Here is an 18,547-nt window from a genome sequence, read left to right on the forward strand (position 1 = left end):
GCTCCAGCACTCCCGCGACCCATGTGAGGATAGGCGGCTCAGAAAATGGATGGATGGATGGATATATAGATTAGACATGGAGACAGAAGGCAGCAGGGCGACTGGAGACTTGCCAACATTGTTGAGTAAATGCTTTCTGACTGTGTTTTCATGTCTCAAAAGTATTCCCTGTCAATTGACTGTTGTCTGTTGTCGTACTAGAGCAGCTCCAACTACCGGAGACAAATTCCTTGTGTGTTTTTGACATCCTTGGAAAATAAAGATGATTGTTTCTGATTCTGATTCTGATTCTGTTTCTGATTCTGATTCTGACTAAGAGACTGCCCTCATTGGCTGTCTAGTGCGTCATGCTGTCAGTGCATGCTTCCGCTGTGCTCACTGGCTTGTAAACCTAAATGTCACCGCAGCATCTCTCTCCCACATCCACGCCAGACTCCTCATACCTAGTCCTCGCTATGACCTTCATCGAGACTGTTTAGCTGAATGCTGAGTTTGTTTTATCCTCTGGAGGTTCGCGGATGAAAGCGGACACCTGAGCTGCATAGCGGCGTCACTGCGGCTTGTTTTTAGCCTTTTTCAGTTGCGACTATGGCCAACATAACACCATCCGACACAGTAGCAGCAGGTAAATGCTTACAGCGGAATAACTCTTTAATTTGATGTTTTCGTGAGACTTTATTGCACGCTTGTGAATAACAATAATAATTGTGTGTTTATTTTCGAAGCTGTACGGTCTGCTCGATGCAAACAATACATGTGTGCATGATGGTGATGATGTTGCAGCTCTGCCATGCTTTATTTTCTTGCAAACATATCCACATTATTTATAAATTAAAATCGACGTCCTCGTGTTTCCTGTAATTTGTTTAGTTGTTGTGGAGGGGATCGGCTTGTTGGATATTTAAAAGCGAAACGTTGTTCAACGTTGTTATTCTAATGACGTCATTGAGCCGTCGCAGAGCTTTAAAGGGTGTTGAGTACATTGACGTGGCACAGTGCAGCCCCTCTAGAGATTAGACTATTATTTTTACGAGCATCCTCCCACGCCAAAGATGAAGATGTTGATGATGATGCTAAGAGTTCAAGTAATTGTTAGGCCCTCCACACCCTGAAAGAAGACAAACATCAGCAGGTCAGTAATCACATTTCGTCCAGTGCAGGGAACAACTCAATTTCCATGTCACGCTGAGGTTCACTACTCATTGGAGTCAAAAAGGCTGGAACTGAAGCTCTTTTACTGTGCATACTAAAATTGTTGCTATTTATCAAACACATCAATATTCAAACAATACCATGGCAGAAACATAACATGTCAGTAAAAGAAGTGGAATCATCCATGACAAAAAAGGATCTTCAAATTCAATTATTGCATGACATTAAAATTTTGAAAATTAAAATGAATTTCTGACACATTTCCAAGGCTGTTGCGGTGTTTAAAATAAGCACACAAACCACACAGCAAAGAAATACAGAAGACTGCCGAAAATCACACAGTAAATGAAATACTCACCCAGCGGGGTCCGAAACAAGTTTTGATTTTTGTTACAAAACAGACGTGTGTAAATCAGCACATATTTCATTATAGCTTCAGTAGAAACGTAAAAACTGCTCAGTAGAGCATAGAGGTGTATGGAGTCATTTGTGTGAAGACTACCTCATGTATTTAAATGTACTGTAGTAGTGAGCACGTTAATAGTCCTGCCAGACTTCAAGTTAAGATCATTTCTTATTTTCATGCCCAGTTATGCTGCAGTACGTATAGCCTATATCCTGTTAAGACACAAACATTATCACATTCCTAACATTAGTCATTTGTTGTTGTTGTTTTAAATTAGAGCCATTTGTTATTTTATATACAGTATAAGCTTTATCATCGTATGCATTAGCTTAGGTTTGGGAAGTAGCAAAGTACTGTAAGTACTTTATTACTGTTTGTTATTGTACTTTGTATATTTCAGGTATTTTTACTTGATGACTTTTTACTTTGAGTTCCAACATTTGAAAACGGATATCTGCACTGTGTACTCCTTTGTGAAAATAGGCACATTACCTTTTTAAGATCTGAGGATGATGACACATTGCAAAAAAGAAAAGAGACAGTTTAAAGTTATCCATAGCCTTATTTAAGAGAATTGTCTCTCCCATTCTACCCCCCCCCCCTCCTTTATTCAAATGTATTAAAACAGGTAAACAATTGACAGTAACTGCAGACTACAACCACAATAATGATTGTGTCAGCAGAATTATGGATTGTGTCAATCTAAATTGTGTAGTAAAAGAAGAATTGTGGATTCATTTCTTGTCCTGGATCTTGATAGTTTGTATACTGCAGGGGTACCCAATGAAGTGTCTGGCAAAAGTACCAGTTTATGTATTTCCCCCCAACGCAATTGCTGAAGCCGCATCAAGACAAGCTTGATGTTTATATCAATGTACTATTTGCTTTCTGCACTACAGTTGTTAAGATGGCGCCTCCAACTGTCCCGCATGCCGACAAGGGAAGTGGAACAAACAGTCACAACTCCCCTGCCAGAACTAAAAAAACAAGTGAGTAATCCAAATCAACACTGCAGCTGTTGAGTCAAAACCAAATGTCGCATCTCTCCTTCCATGTTGGTGATTATAACTCCAGCCAACACAGACAAGAAGCTTCTCTTAAACGGACATGCGTCGCCTTCACACTTGGTGGCGAACATTAGCACCAACCATGTTGGCAAACCAAGTAAATGTCACTTAAGTGTCACATTTTCCATTTGTCTGTAATTAGCCTGCATTGATTTTCCTTTGATGTCTCTATCAATCAGTTGTGGAGGGTGTCTTGAAGACAGATGACAGGATGCGTTTAGCCAAAGAAAGACGGGAGGAGAGGGAAAAAAGCCTTGGTAAGTGAGCTTTTGCTAAAAATCACGACATTTAAACTTTTCTGTATTGTTTCAGTTTATCTGAAATGGCTTTAGGTTTCCGATTGTGACAATTCCCTTTGCCTTAAAGTCTGCTATCTTAATGCTAACAACAATCAGAAACGCCATAGAGGCGCGAACGAATAGCACCGGTGTTGCAGTGTTAAAAGCCTTTAAGCAATGGATATTTAAACAGAAACGGTGGAGCAGCAAATGTAGACAGATAATATAATAATACTCATAGGCATATTTTCTTGGTCCTCTGCTGGTTCCGTGTACTGTATGTCTGTCTTATACTGCCGCCAGGTGGCCAAGGCACACACACTAGAAGCGGCAGCATAATGTCCATTTAATTAATCCATCCATCCATTTTCTGAACTGCTTATCGTCACCAGGGTTTTGCATTCTATTTAATTGCATTGTTAATGTGTTTTTTAAAAAGTGAAATATAGAGTGGATGAGAGTTGAGAGATGCTGCCGCTAAGAGATGAAAGATTTTATTACTAAAAAAATGCACCAAAAGTCAGACACTGGTGTGTATGTCACATAACACTACATATATATACAGCCAAGTGTTTGACTCAGTGATACATACTAAATCTTTTTAAATACATACTGAATATATATCGCAAACAACCCCATTGTCTTTATTAAGGGTGCTACATGAATTTGTAATTATTATTAATAATTGAATAATTAAGGCCTTTAGAAATATACTTGACTTAGTCTTTAGTTGAGCAATTCCTGTACCTTACGTTGAACAGTTTACAGTGATTTAATTTCCACCACAGCCAATAGCGATCGATGCAGACTTTTCTCGTCATCATCTTGAAAAGTTTACCACCCTGCTTTCTCTGGCATCAACCAAACAAGGAGCTTCGCTTACCTGTTGGACCGCTACTGGAATCTTCCATCATGCTGCTGTTCACTGTTAAGACGGTCGGCTATAAGCTGGTGACCAACGCTAGTTACTAATCCACTAACATGCGCCTTAGAACAAGCATTTGGGTGGCATCTTCGGTTGTGTTAAAGAAAGAGCACAGCAAATGTTGAAAGGTATGAATAGGGCAGTTTTTCAGCGAATAGTTGTTAGTTACGTTTTACAGAACATTTCTGGAGTAGGTGAGTTCGCGACTGGTGATTCTGCAGGGATTTACTTTAGTTTTTTTTTTAGTCTTTAGTCTTTTTTTTTTTTTTTTTTAAAACCAGTAACACATTGGGATTTGTCTCTTTTAGCGGCACGGGAACAGCTGATCAAGGAGAAGGAGCGCCGATCTCAGCTGCAGTATGAGCGCACAGTGGAGGAGCGTTGGAAGCGGCTGGAGGAGCAGAGGCACAAGGAGGAGCTGCGCAGAGCTGCGGTGGAAGAGAAGCGAAGACTGCAGCTAGAGGAGGAAAAGGTCAGACGAATCCAGTCTTCAACCCAAAAATTCTCATCAGAATCATCAGAATCATAATCATCTTTATTTTACCAAGTATGTTCAAAATACACACAAGGAATTAGTCTCTGGTAGTTGGACCCGCTCTAGTACGACAACAGACAGTCAATTGACGGAGAACAGTTTTGAGACATAAAGACGTTGAGAAAAACAGTCACTGAACAATAAAGGGTTGCTAGATATCTGGTAATGCCGGTACAATTTTTTATTTATTTATTTTTGACAATTGGGCAAAAAGATGCTTATTCCTCTAGCACTTAGAGCAGTTTGAATGACTAATATTGCAATAGTCCGGTGCAATAACCATTGTGCAAAGGGCGCCGAGACTTCAAGGAGTGTATGCAGTTTAAAGTGACTAGTAGTACGATAATCTGGGACAGTGTCGATTGTGCAAATGTTGCAGATATTCCTCATTCAGTGTGCAAGTGGTGCACATGTTACTCTGGCATGAGTGGCCAGTATTGGTCAACAACAGATATGCAAATAGTGCAGCGTGGCGAGACTACTAGAGGGAGTGCACGAGTAATGTATAATTGGCCCAACAGAAATGTGACAATGAACTCAAGTCAAAAACTTCGCACAGTTCCAGAGATCTATTGAAGATCTGTGTGAAGACTGTAGCGAGCTGGTCCGCACAGACTTCGAGGCAGGATGGAGACACATGGTCTGGGCCTGCCGCTTTGTTAATCTTTTGTTGTTTGAAGATGCGTCTCACATCCTGTTCGTGGATGGTTAATGCAGAAGTCAAGAGGTGTGATTCTGGTCGGTGGTGGGGATTGGTGGGTGTGGGGTGTGAAAGTGTCCTTTTCAAAACTGCAGTAGAAGGTATTCAAGTCGTTGGCTGGTGTACTATTGTTCTCAGCTTGGGGAGATCATTGCCTGTAATTGGTCAGCGATTGTAATGCACGCCAGACTGATTTAGAGTTGTTAGCGCTAAACTGTTTTTCATGCAATATGGATTTTAAAATGCCAGGGGTCAAAATGGCCTCAAAGCCAAGTTACCAATTTGAACATTACGATTAAAAAAACAGTGATAGGATGACAAAATAACTCCAATGATGCATTCAGGAGCGGCTGGAGGCCCTGATGAGACGCTCTCTGGTGCGCAGCCTCAACCTGGAGAACAGACAAAAACGCTGGAGCAGAGGCTTCACTATTGGAGCAGGTAAGAATGTATTAGTCTTCACAGGTTGTGGGAATAGTATTTTTCTTAAACAGGAGGAAATTGGTGATTTGAAACAGCAGCAGACTATGGATGTATTACAGTATATGCATTAAAAATGTGTCACCTAATCAAATCAGAACCAATAGAAGTGCAGGATAAAGAAATCTGGACTAGAATGGCATTCAACAGAGCACAGATCTCCGCCAAGGTCAAAATATCCTAATTTCCATCTGACCGTATTATTTTATTAGCATTACGTGCCATATGTAATTGTTCCACTCCAGTCCTTTTGGGATGGGAATTGATAATTGATAATTGATTCCTATTAGTGCTTGTGAATGTGATTCCTGTTCAAATTTCTTATCTATTGTCATTGGGTGAGGGAATGAAATAATACAAATGGGTTTGTTTGCTCTAACTCTTTGATGTCTTAGAATTTGGACAGAAGATACAGCATATCCATCCATCCATCCATCCATCCATTTTCTGAGCCGCTTCTCCTCACTAGGGTTGCGGGCGTGCTGGAGCCTATCCCAGCTATCATCGGCGGGCAGAAGGCGGGATACACCCTGAACTGGTTGCCAGCCAATCACAGGGCACATATAAACAAACAACCATTTGCACTCACATTGACAGCTTCGGGCAATTTAGAGTTGTCAATTAACCTACCATTTTTTTGGGGGGGGGGATGTGGGAGGAAACCGGAGTGCCCGGAGAAATGCCACGCAGGCAAGGGGAGAATATGCAAACTCCACATATCCAGTATGCACTCATAATCTGTAATGTCTATTTAAAAAAATAATAATAATAAATTGCCGACTTCTCAAAGTATGTCGAGACTTGAAAGCCTACAGTTAGTGAAGGCTAAATACATTTTGAATTGCTATTTGTACTGTAACTATTAACCTACTCATTTTAAAACATGCTTTTGGTTATTATTGATGCTTCTGGTTATTATTGATGCTGAAAAATCTATGGTATAAGTACCCTGGCACATAATAAAGCATCTTGCCATGCATTAGTCTAAATTTTACATTTAATAAAATGTCTCTTTTCAGAAAGAGTGGCAGAAAGTGGATCAGCTACTTGAGAGGAGGTGAGCTACAGACCCTAGGTCTGCACAGTAATATTAAGTAAAATAATAATAATAATAATAATAATAATAATAATAATAAAGGTAAGGAAATGATGATAGTTGTGTTGTAGTCTACTTTGGGCATCATTAATAATCCTGCATTTTGATATCCAATACTGTGAGCTCAAACTTAAAACACAATTCACAAACCATAGTAAAACAACTTCAGGATAGACTATAGCAGTGTTTCCCAAGGCACATATTTTACATGAGAAAAGAAAATCATGGTTTACCACCAAACTAAAATGTCACAAGTTTATGTTGTCCCTTCTGCCATCTAATGGAAGAACAATCAATTAATTGTTCTGCCCATCACTATACGTCATACTGTAGACCACAGGTGTCAAACTCAAGGCCCGGATCATTTAATGTGGCCCGCAAGAGCAAATCAGGTGTGTGGACTTTATGTATCTTGCTAAAATACCAAAACTGCAAATTGTCTTCACTTTTAGTAACATTAAGATATTGCAAGCATTTTTTGTTACCAATCACCCTTTTAAAATACACGGATTAATAGTAGAACAAGCAATGTTTTACTGGCTTCTGATTTCAAAACAAGTTATCCATCAATTTGTAGTGTATGTGTAATAATATGAGGCCATCATATATTTATATGGGTTCACAGACGTAATGGCCCTCCGAGGGAAACCAGAACAACAATGTGGCCCTTGACAAAAATGAGTTTGACACCGCTGGTGTAGACAGTTGAACAAATTTGTAGTAAATAAATCATTTTTGGCGGCACGGTGGTCGACTGGTTAGAGCGTCTGCCTCACAGTTCTGAGGAGCAGGGTTCAATCCCCGGCCCCGCCTGTCTTGTCGCGTGCACCTGTGTGGAGTTTGCATGTTCTACCCGTGCCTGCGTGGGTTTTCTCCGGGCACTGCGGTTTCCTCCCACATCCCAAAAGCATGCATGGTAGGTTAATTGACAACTCTAAATTGCCCGTAGCTGTGAATGTGAGTGTGAATGGTTGTTTGTTTATATGTGCCCTGCGATTGGCTGGCAACGAGTTCAGGGTGTACCCCGCCTCCTGCCCGATGATAGCTGGGATAGGCTCCAGCACGCCCGTGACCCTAGTGAGGAGAAGCGGCTCAGAAAATGGATGGATGGATAAATAATTTTCATGCCAATTGAGTGAAATTGAATACTTTGCTGCAAAATGAGAATGGTTAAGTAAAATCAGTTGAGATCAAGAGCATTATGTATTATGTGTTTTTTTGTTTGTTCTTGTTTGTTTTTTGTATTTTTATTGTATTACCGCAGATGCTTAAATGTAATTGAGCGCAGAGAAGCAATGCTATGCAGTTTATGTAGAAAGTTAGGTGGACCACCCCTTCACGTCAGGATTTTCTCAACTGTGTGTTTCATTGAAAAGAAAAGAAAAAAAGCTCACATGAATAGATCCACTAAAATCTAAGGAGTCACATACATGACATAGGACCTTTTTTTTTTTTTTTTTATGGCCCCAATATAGATATAACATGCATGCGAAATGCTAATTTGTGACCACAAATTTTATATAGTGTGCACACAAAAATTTAATTTGTGTGTTAAATTCTCATGAACAACTTTGACATCTGGGTAAGCAAATGACACACACGTTTGCTGGAAACTGTTCTTAAAGGAAAGTGTCATTTAGTAGTCTGATCTCGTCAATAGCCTGTAATGCAGTTTTTTCCCCCAAATGTCTTATTCAAATGTAGCTTATTCCCAGTCTAAAAGAAAAGAAAATCTTACCACAGTATTTCTGTCCATTGTCTTTAGCCCTGGCCTCGCTTACCATTTCCAGAGAAGGAGCTCTCGATTTCCTTACCCAACTGTCCAGTAAGGAGCTACAAATTTGTATTGGGTGGACAAAAATTAGCATTTTGTGCACATGTTGTAGTTACATTGTTTCCACGTTTAAAAAAAAAAAAAAAAAAAAGGTTATTGTGCCCCCTTTTAACTTTGAGCACCTGCCCTTCCAAAGGAGTCTGCAAAACCCTCCTGCCAGGATATCAACTCTTTTAATCGACCAGGTATAGATTTTTTTTCACTGGATGAGCTTCCTAATGTATGACCCTTTGGCTACTAACATTTGGGAATATTTAAAGGACTGCATTTGAATTCAACTTGATGCAAAACAATTTCATACATTAAAACTAATAATTGTTCTACGTTGTATGTAAAAAACAAAAACGTTTGAACTGGTTTTGCAAAATACTTTCCACATGAGTATAAAAACCCACTTTTTACAAACTGCCACTTCCAGAGAGAGTCAAGGAAGCCTCCCTAGAGGCACATCCGAGATAGGTGAGCATCAGCGTGGCCTCGCCAGGGGCAATCAAGTGAAACATGTGCTTTAGTGTAATCTTGTATATGGAATAACATCTTATCCAAACATGACATCTCGTAATGCACAGTTGGGTCTCTGTTTTGAAAGGATGTAGCTTGTAGTGGTGTAAATAAAGCAGAATATAAAAAGAATCATGTTAAAAAATACAGATTATTATCTTTGTAAAGGCTGAATTTTTCATACAGCTCTTACAGTACATTGGATCTAATTAGGTGGGATTTGAAGTACCTAACCTGCCTGGTAATTTTAAGTGTTCTAGATTTTTAGTCAGAGCCTTTCTCTTGGTGTGATCATTGTTGACAGCCTGGCTTCTCAAAGGAAGGATGCATGAATAGAAATGAGTGTTCTTCGATTCCCTCAAAGACAAGATGGTGTGACATATCTGCACTGGCATCTTGATAGCACCAAAATACAAAAAAAGGTTTAATGCAAAACAAAGTGCACCGCTGTTTGCGCACGCACAACCTGTTACAGCTTCAAATTATAACGTATGTTATCTATAAAATGTTTTGGGATGTTGACCAAAGTGTCCTTGCAGGTATTTAAACTCACATCTGGGTCTCTAAGGCTGAATAAGCCTCAAAAGAAATGTTCATAATGCTCTGCTCTGCTCCACCTGCTGACTTTAGGTGACACTGAGAATGCATCGTTCTCTGTCTCTGCTGCCTCCACCCTTTCCCATGGCCTTGCCTCCCCTCTTCCTGCTGTCAGCGAATCTGGTAATGTTTGGCTCTCCCCAGCCCCCTGTACTTCCAAATGTACAGTATATCCCCGTGAGACAGTTATTATTTTAGATCCAAATTCATTTGCCTTTGGGTGGGATTTGAATGTACCATGAAAAAAGCCAAACCACTGTTATGTCTGCATGTTGTGTGTGTTTTTAGTTCTGAATCAAACCTGTGTGAATGGAATTTCCAAAGTACTTTTAGTCATTAGGCCCAGACTGAGATTCTGTACAGCTGTAGGAAAATCTGCCTTTGTAAAGATAAAAATGAAAAGGCAATTTTTTTTATGCAGTTCTTGTACGGGGTAAGATTAGATTGTACCTAATGTTGTAACGATTTATTTAACCCCCCCCAGTACTTTGTAGTGAGGTGTGAGACTGATTAGACCAGAATGCAGGAGAAAAAAGGTCAAAATCATTTTGGTTTGAACATTTGTTTTAGAACTTGGTAAAACAAAACAGGAAATTGCTCTTAAGAGCGGCTAAGACTTGGAATGCTGGATTTGAATAAACAATTCCCCCTTGGATTTATCATACCAGAATAAATAACCTCTTAAATCACAAACAGGAAATCAGACTACATGAAAATTGTTGTATTACTACTGTTTCTAATGTGTTAAGATTTCCTAGAATCAGCTACCTAAATGACTCTTAATGAGTAGATGATTATTTTTGCATTTTGGAGATTAATTGCACATGACCTAGAACATAAATGCACATACAAAAATAGACATAGTCACCCACTGCCATGGCTGCACTTTTTAGAGATTACACTTCACAGATGGTGGCAGATGGAACGAGAGGTCATGTGGGACAGCAAGAAAACAGTTTGTAGTTTTGTTGTACTGTGTGTGCTAAGGATGATGGAGCAGTGTGAGTTTCCATGTTATGACGTGTCAGTGATATATTGTACAATGTTGGTTTTACATTCATGTGTTTCAATTATGCTGCGTACTGTACACACGTCACTCCAACTATGTTTGACAGCAGGATGGTTCTGTCATCCTACTCTGCTCAGTCAGCTTAATTGTGCAAAATCTTGTCAAATTTAACATGGATGCTGTATAAATTTGTACCACAATATCACAATGTCTGGTGACTTTGCTTCTGCAAGTGGCTGTAAAAAATGATTCTGTAAGCTTCACACACTTTGCAGACAAGTTGCCCCCTGCTGCTCCTGAACTGATACCCATCTGCTGTCATTTGATTTTATAAGCATCCTGTTTGTCGTCATGCAGCGCCCTGCAGCCCTCGCAGGTCACCGTTGTGCAGCTCACGGAGCCCCGCTGACCCCCTCAGAAGTGGGCTCCTGGAAGGCTCTCAGTCCACTCCCAACACACCCAAGGTTAGGCAGGACACATGCTGTTGTTGACGACCTCCACATTTAACCTCTGTGAGAACAAACAAGTTAGAGGCTCGCTCTCTGCTACTTACAGAAAAAGCGTCTCCAAAATGAGAGAAGAACTGCCTCTCCAGGAGGTGCATTGACAAACACAAACAGAAGATCTGAATCTCCTGCTAATGTCACCAAACAGCTGACATCATCGACTACCTCCAAGTGAGCTTATTTGTCTGGGGATGAAATGCCAAGGGATATAAAAAGCCAAGTGTTAGTTTGTGCAAAACTGCTTTTATTTTTCCATGATTTTGTCAAATGTGTATGAGTGCAGGCTGGCTTCTAAGACGCGCATGCAGTCGCCCAACAACCTCCATGAGTACCACCACTCCCCCACTAGACCTCGGCTATCCAATGATAAGAAAGCACACACCAAGGGTGACGCAGTGGGAAACAATGACCGCCATATCCACAATGCAGCTGACGTATATCAAGCCAAATCATCTGAAGTCATCAAAGGTGATGTCTCTGAGAATAAAGAAGACTCTTTTAGGAGGAAAACAGAGCATAATGGAGAGAAGAATGGAGAGAAGAATGGAGGCAGGTGTCTAATAACATGAATAAACATATGATTTGGTTACTTACCCTTTATGCATGTATCCAATAGAATCATCGCCATGCACAGCCACAGGGAAGGTAGCAGCCGGGATAACCAATGCAGAGGATGCTAGCAGGATGCTAGCGGAGCGTAGACGTCAGGCTCGGGCGCAGAAAGAACTAGAGGACAAAAAACGAGAGGAAGAAAAAAGGTGAGCAAATTTGTTTGATTAAAGGTAGCATGGATTGACTTTTAAAGGTGAATAAAGTTAATGATGTGCCCTGCTGTCAGGCTCAAGGAAGATCAGCTGACCAGACAGCATGCACAGGAGCAATGTGAGCAGGAGCGCAAGGACTCTGGGAAAAAAGGCACAGATTCGAACACAGCAATGCAAAAAGAACACAAACGACAACAGGATGCGCAGGAGAAGGAGCTAATGGGCAGAGAGGTAAGAGATCATTATACATGATGGATGGCTGCTGTTCAAATGGACCTTATTCATGCCAGTGTTTGATTTTTAGTTATTTTGTTTTAGTAATGTAAACAGTCTTATAATGCAGACTTGTTTGCATCTGTCTTTGTAAATGAGTTTGCAGACGCATCGCCTGAGCTCGAGTGTGACGTCAAAATCTCAACGGCTTGCTTACAGACACATTTTCTAACTTTACTTTCACACTTGATGGGTGGGCAGGCACACCAAATAACCAAATATTTATATACAAGCAATTACAATTTTCCACAATAAGTCCCCTCGTTTTCATTCTTATTATTCATTAAGAGCAAAAGTTGCAATATTAACCAGTTTTGAAAATAATTCTATATACAGTACATCTAAGCTATTATTATTATGCATTGTTGCTCTCTAAATACTGTCGGCTGTGCTGTGTGGGAGATTTCTCATGAATGGGATAATCATCTAAAAAACATGCCTGATAAATACAATATTTTAATACAAATTTATCACCATGCTCATTGTGCATAGTTTGCTTTGTCCTAAAGCCTTTTGCTCCATATCTTTAAAGCGAGAAAAGGCTAATGTTCAAACAAATGAGGAAATTCAGCGTCAGCGTCAAGACCGAGAACAGCAGACACAACATCTAGATGAGGAAAGGCAGCTGAGAAAGAAGGTTATTCCAAACAAAGAAACACTTTTTTTTTTTTTTTTTTAACCACGCTTAATTTGAAAAGCTCATGAACACGTTGATGCCTTTTTGCAGAGAATTGACGAGATCATGAAGAGAACGAGGAAAGGGGAAACTGACGTGAAGGTACTGTAAGAGACTTCCTCTCATACAGTCGCCCCGCTGCCTTCAAACACCTGCTGATGTCACAATGTTATTTTTCTTGCCCCCCCCCCCCAACTTTAATTTATTTAACTTTCTGTTGATTGTGTATTTATTAAATTCTATGATGATACTTTGGTTTTGCGTCCTATTTGTCCCAAATCTTGATTTCGTCATTTTATGCACTGAATCTGAAGGACGAACAGGTGGAGACCAGGTCACCACCAGGTTAGTAGCCTACTGTACAGTATTTGATTTAGTTACTGTTGAGTTACGTTTGTCTGCTTCTCCTGCATACGTCACCTCTTTCGTACGCCTTGCAGCTGCATGCATGGCAGATATCTATTGCTATGAGCTGGCTCTTTTAAAAAAAAAAAAATAAAAAAACATAAAGAAGGTTTTGTTTTCCACTTAGAAGGATTATCAATGATTTTCAGTAAACTGGTGGGGTGGTGCATGGGCCAAGAAAAAACATTCAAAAACATTACAAAATTTTTATTTATTATTATTTTTTTTACATTTTTAATTATTCAAAAGTGAATGATGCATGAATCTTATTGACAAAATGCAAACATGGATTAGGTGAGTATCTACAAAGGTAGGAAATTTGGTGCTGATCCAAATCAGGTGTGTTTGGCTTTGGTGGCAGTGCCATTCTGTGCATTATTTTAAATTTTCCTGTTTATTCTTTAATCTGTCAAATGTATGCTTCGGCTAAAATTTGTGGCTAAACTTTGTTGTCTACATAATGAGTTGTGTCACTGTTCTAATATTAGCTCACATTTAAATCCTATGGCGAGGTGGGGAGTAATGGGGAACAATAACGTTAAATGACATTAAATATGTAATTTAATGGAACACAGCACCGTAGGAGCTGGCTATAAATGAATGTGTCCTTGAAATTATCTTTATAGCTCTGACATAGCTCTACGGAGACAGATTACAAGTCCATTTTAATTTAAAAATGTCTTCAAAATGTGTTAGACTATAGAGAAGAATTATTAACAACCCTGCCAAAGTTTAGGTAGTCTTATTTTAATGGAGACTTAAAAGTTGTGAAAAATCAAGCCATTGGCTCTACTCCCAAATGTATTGGGTGTGTCCCCTTAATGCAACCATGCCCCTTACAAAAATGCATGGTACTTTACCAACCAACTTTATCACGCCTCGACATCCCTGCATGTTTGAGCAGCGAAATATATGTTTAGAGCCTTCGGTGGCTGGAATGTATCCGTCATATCGTTGCGGAGCTTCCCATGCCGAGACAAGAGGCGCTAACTGTCATGCTTCTCGGGCCCTCTTAGCTGGCGGACGGGCAGCAGGCTTGCCACCTTGCAGTAGGAATTTAAATAATGACACCAAGCTGTTCTGTAAATTGTTGCATCCAGATGCATGTTCGGGGTGCAGGCATAGCTAGCTAGCAAACTGCACGCCGCAGTGGTATAAATGGCCCTAATAATAAAAATAAAATTATTTTGTAGAGCGCTTTTAAAGGGTACTCAAAGGTGCTTAAATAGTACTAACTCACAATTACACTGGATAACCACTTATGTGAACGAAGGCGCTCAAGTTTTTACATTGTCGGGGAGGAGCGACTCATGTCAGACCCCCGAGTGCATCACTGAGTGCTGTTTTCCCCATACTAAAAAAAATGAAAACTGAGAGGGTGAAAATCAGATGGAAATGTTCCATCCGCAAATCTGTTCAAATGAAATGTAGCCCATTGTGATGTTTGTTATTCTCCACAGGGGAGGTAAAGAACGATGAAACTAAAGCTCAGGAAGATTATAAATGGTGTAGAGAACAGGTCTCAAGCCAGGGCGACAGGGGCAGGAAGAAACAAGCAGCACAGATGGACTGTCAGAAGCATGTTGAAAACAATACTCAACAAGTGATACCAGCTCACAGTGTTCCGGACAATAGGCTGGACACCGGAAAAATGATAGACACGGACAAGATAACCAAGGATGGTGTGGATGATCCCCAACTACATGACAGGGAAATGCAGGCGAATGCAAATAAGCCCAGAATCAATTTTGAAGACATGGACCCATTCAAAGAAGAACCAACCAATGAGACAGGTGGAAGGGTTAAGCATAATGAGATCAATGGAGTGGTCAGGAGGGCAGAAAGTGTCCCAATGAGAGATCATGTGACCGCTGAGGTAAGTAAACAGAAAGCGGCGTCCTTGTCAGGCGGAAATGAAGAACGTGTGACGCCCCTGCCTTTGGGACCGCGACCACCACCCGCCATTCATCTGGAGCCACTGGAGGTGACGCGGTCCTGTGATGAGGTGCAGTCCATGGACGTCAGGTAAGCCACAGAGGCCTTCTAAATAAAATCAAACCTTAAAATTGAACCTAATTGTGCTTGTCAAAATCCTCATTCATTCAGGTCGTATTACCATGGCATTGAATCAATCTTAACTGGACTGGATCCGAGCAGGCTTTTTTAGTTCATGCACATAGGCCAGATAGGACAGCTGTAGCCTGAGAGTTGGTGTGGGTACCCAAGTACTTATCCTTTTAAATTGAGGCATGCCCCAACCAAGAATGGTACTCTTTTGAGATTGAAAATGACAGTTGTTAAAATACATTGGACAGGCCTCTCCTCGCCAACAACAGTTGTTTGAGAAACATTCTCCAAACAGAGGAGAGTGCTTGAGACACTACTATCCCCCACATGCAATGCTGTCCTTTCATCCCTTCTGAAGAGATTAAATAATTAAGCCTCCAATGCCGGGTGACTTCACAACTTTTTTAAAAATTGAATGGAATATTAACTAGGGTGATTCCATCCAAACAACTGCCGATGACAGGCAGAGGCCTTTACATTATATATAAATTTCTTTATGCATTCCAATGAAGTGATTCCATTCATGGTTGGGGCATGCCCCTAACTTTCTGCACCAACACTCAAGCTTGAGCTGTCCCATCTACACTACGTGCATTAACTAATGAAGGCTGCTCAGATGAGAGTCGAAACGTCTTCCAAGACAACCAGAACACTACAGTTGCATCGATTCAATGCCCTGAGAATCAAACCTAATCCTTTTGCTGTTATATTCCAGCCCAGCTTCAAATGAGGAATTGATTTCCATCCCAGAATTCTCGCCAGTTAATGAAATACAGCAAGGCGGCATAAGCAACACCCGGGCCCTTCAGGACCTGATGGACCTGACAGGCAGCGTCACATGCTCCAAAAGGACCGCTGAAAGCAACGTCGGCGACTGCAACAAAAACCTGATCCAGGGGGTCGTCAGCCCCATTTCAGACTCCAAGCTTATCGGGATATCCTCTCCTTCCTCAAATCAACTTAATATCCATTAGTGAATCAAGTTTTTCTCCCTTACACAAACTAGACCTCGCATTATAAATAAACATCTATATCAATACATTAATGGGAAGAGAGCCATATAAACTGACAGCTACTAGTAAAACTACACCTTGCAGTATTACAACATTCTAATCACGTATAGCAGATGCAGGCGATAGTGAGGGAGAGTCGGGGAGGGGCTGCGATTGACTGGCAACCAATTCGGGCAGTACTCTGCCTTTTGCGTGAACCCAGCAGGGATAGGCAGTATAGACAAAATATGGAATGGGGATGGGCATTTGACTAAAGTTCCTTCGATTTCATTCTGGAGAGAATTAACATTCAATGAATTGGTTATTTTTGGAACTCCCATTATAAGCCAGTGTAATATTGAACATAACATTGCTGTTATAGCAGAGGTTTTCATGGATATTATGCAAAATATTGTTACTTCTGTAGCTATCTTCATGTTAGGCAAACCGAAACAACAGTACCTCTGCTGCTTGTAGTAGTAGTTCACTACATTTTGCTTTTATTTTTATTAAGCACAATTATTCAACAATTAATTCCACAAGTTCAATTTCGACCACATTCTTAATTATAAATTAGTTGATTATAATACCGATCCCTCATAGTGAAGTGTGTCAAAAACCTTTCAGGCTTTTGAATTTTGAAGAAATGTCTAGCACTATGGACATACAGTCTCAAGGAAATTTGATATATTTTATATATTGATATATATAATATATATCAATATATATATTGATATATTGATGAAGATGATGCCGAAGTGTTTGATTGTTGCAAACTGGAAGGAAACCTGGATTTGCAAGTAAAGTAATTAAATTGATATTAGTTTATATCAACAGAAAAGTTGACTTTTCGTGAGCAATTTCGACCTTGCTGTTAATGTTAAGGGTATTTTGATGCATTGATTTGTTACATAGTCATAATAATGCAATAGATCTAGTTCTAAAAAAAAAATACTAAAATGCACAAAGCAGCAATTTGTCACTACTTAGCTCCTTAGAAATGTTTGCACAACCACTTTTTTTTTCTAAATGTAGAGCCAGTATAGAGATGCCTTATGGAGAAACTATGATACCGTAATTCTGTGTTTTCACTGTTTGACTTATTATAGATTTTTTCCCATACTGTGAGGTCAGTGACCATTATGTGCGTGACCTGTAATACCTGAACCACATTTGCAGAGAATCTTGTCCAAACAACAGAGCTTAACAGTAGGTTTCTTGCACATGCATTAGTGTCCATCAACTTCCCACTGTCCCCTGCAAAGGCTTTTTGAATTGTCTTTTATAGAGCAGACATTTTAATTTGAGGATTTGCTGCATGTTTTGGATTGATAAGCACAGTTGTTCGGAATTGGGTTGATTTATTTTCAGGATTGAATTCAAAGAAAAATATTGGATTTGCGCACAAATTTAATTTGAGATAAAATACAAATACATCACCTTATTCAAAACAAATGAACTTTGTCACTGTTGAAATGTGCATGGTTAGCATGGTAAAAAACGATCATAAACAATAAAATGTTAAGTGGTCAACGTTGTTTTTATCGTTCAAAAATACAGTATTATACGGTGGCCCTGAAGTGCAAAACACAACAGCAAACAACTAAACACAACGGGAAATTAAACACAACAGCAAATAAATAATCACAACAGCAAATAATTAAACACAACAGCAAATAAAACACAGCAAATAACTAATGACAACAACAAATAACTAAACACAACAGCAAATCAAAAAACAAAACAGCAAATAACTAAACACAATGGCAAATTAATAACATAAAAGCAAATCAAACCACACAAAAGCAAATCACTAAACACAACAGCCAATTAAAAAACAACAGCAAATAAAAATGCACAACAGCAAATAACTAAAACACAACAACAAATTAAAAAACACAACAGCAAATAACTAATCACAACAACAAGTAACTAAACACAACAGCAAATCAAAAAACGACATTAAGCTACCGGAAAAGGTCGGTACTGGTCGGGAATAAGACTCATCATTGATTGGACGAACGTACAGGAAGAGGTAGGTACTGGTGAGGGAGATAAGACTCATCGCTGATTGGACGAGAGGGACGACTTGAAATGACGACGCCGTCTGTGCAGCCCAACCTCTTTTAAATGCTTTGTCAGTGCAGTGGGCGCATACTTATTCGAATGTCGTGATTTAGTCCTGAGCATATCTGTCCACTATCTGATTTAGTCCTGAGTATATCTGTCAACTATCACCTCATATGCATGGGTAATGTTAGCAAGCTCGGTGGTGCTGTCTGTA

At 39.8% G+C, this 18,547-nt stretch overlaps 1 protein-coding gene across 1 annotated transcript; it reads left to right on the plus strand.

The window, feature by feature from the left end:
• Positions 1-368: 368 nt before the first annotated feature.
• map7d2a (MAP7 domain containing 2a) lies at positions 369-16,245 on the plus strand. The gene is made up of 17 exons (XM_061703213.1): positions 369-625; positions 2,458-2,547; positions 2,633-2,722; positions 2,805-2,882; positions 4,137-4,300; positions 5,408-5,504; positions 9,605-9,694; positions 10,938-11,044; positions 11,136-11,257; positions 11,370-11,635; positions 11,703-11,844; positions 11,925-12,081; positions 12,656-12,760; positions 12,851-12,901; positions 13,114-13,144; positions 14,665-15,229; positions 15,987-16,245. Exons 1-17 carry the CDS (start codon positions 589-591, stop codon positions 16,243-16,245), a joined length of 2,451 nt encoding a protein of 816 aa, XP_061559197.1. The 5' UTR covers positions 369-588.
• Positions 16,246-18,547: the final 2,302 nt, after the last annotated feature.

The sequence above is a fragment of the Phycodurus eques genome, chromosome 17 (assembly GCF_024500275.1).
Source record: "Phycodurus eques isolate BA_2022a chromosome 17, UOR_Pequ_1.1, whole genome shotgun sequence".
Taxonomy (NCBI): domain Eukaryota; kingdom Metazoa; phylum Chordata; class Actinopteri; order Syngnathiformes; family Syngnathidae; genus Phycodurus; species Phycodurus eques.

What these genes read in the sequence shown, in the direction of transcription:
- map7d2a (XM_061703213.1), top strand. Translation starts at nt 589, where the DNA reads ATGGCCAACATAACACCATCCGACACAGTAGCAGCAG. An exon ending in AAGGGGAAACTGACGTGAAG is followed by an intron (nt 12,902 to 13,113) that starts GTACTGTAAGAG and finishes CTGAATCTGAAG; the next exon opens with GACGAACAGGTGGAGACCAG. An exon ending in GTGCAGTCCATGGACGTCAG is followed by an intron (nt 15,230 to 15,986) that starts GTAAGCCACAGA and finishes GTTATATTCCAG; the next exon opens with CCCAGCTTCAAATGAGGAAT.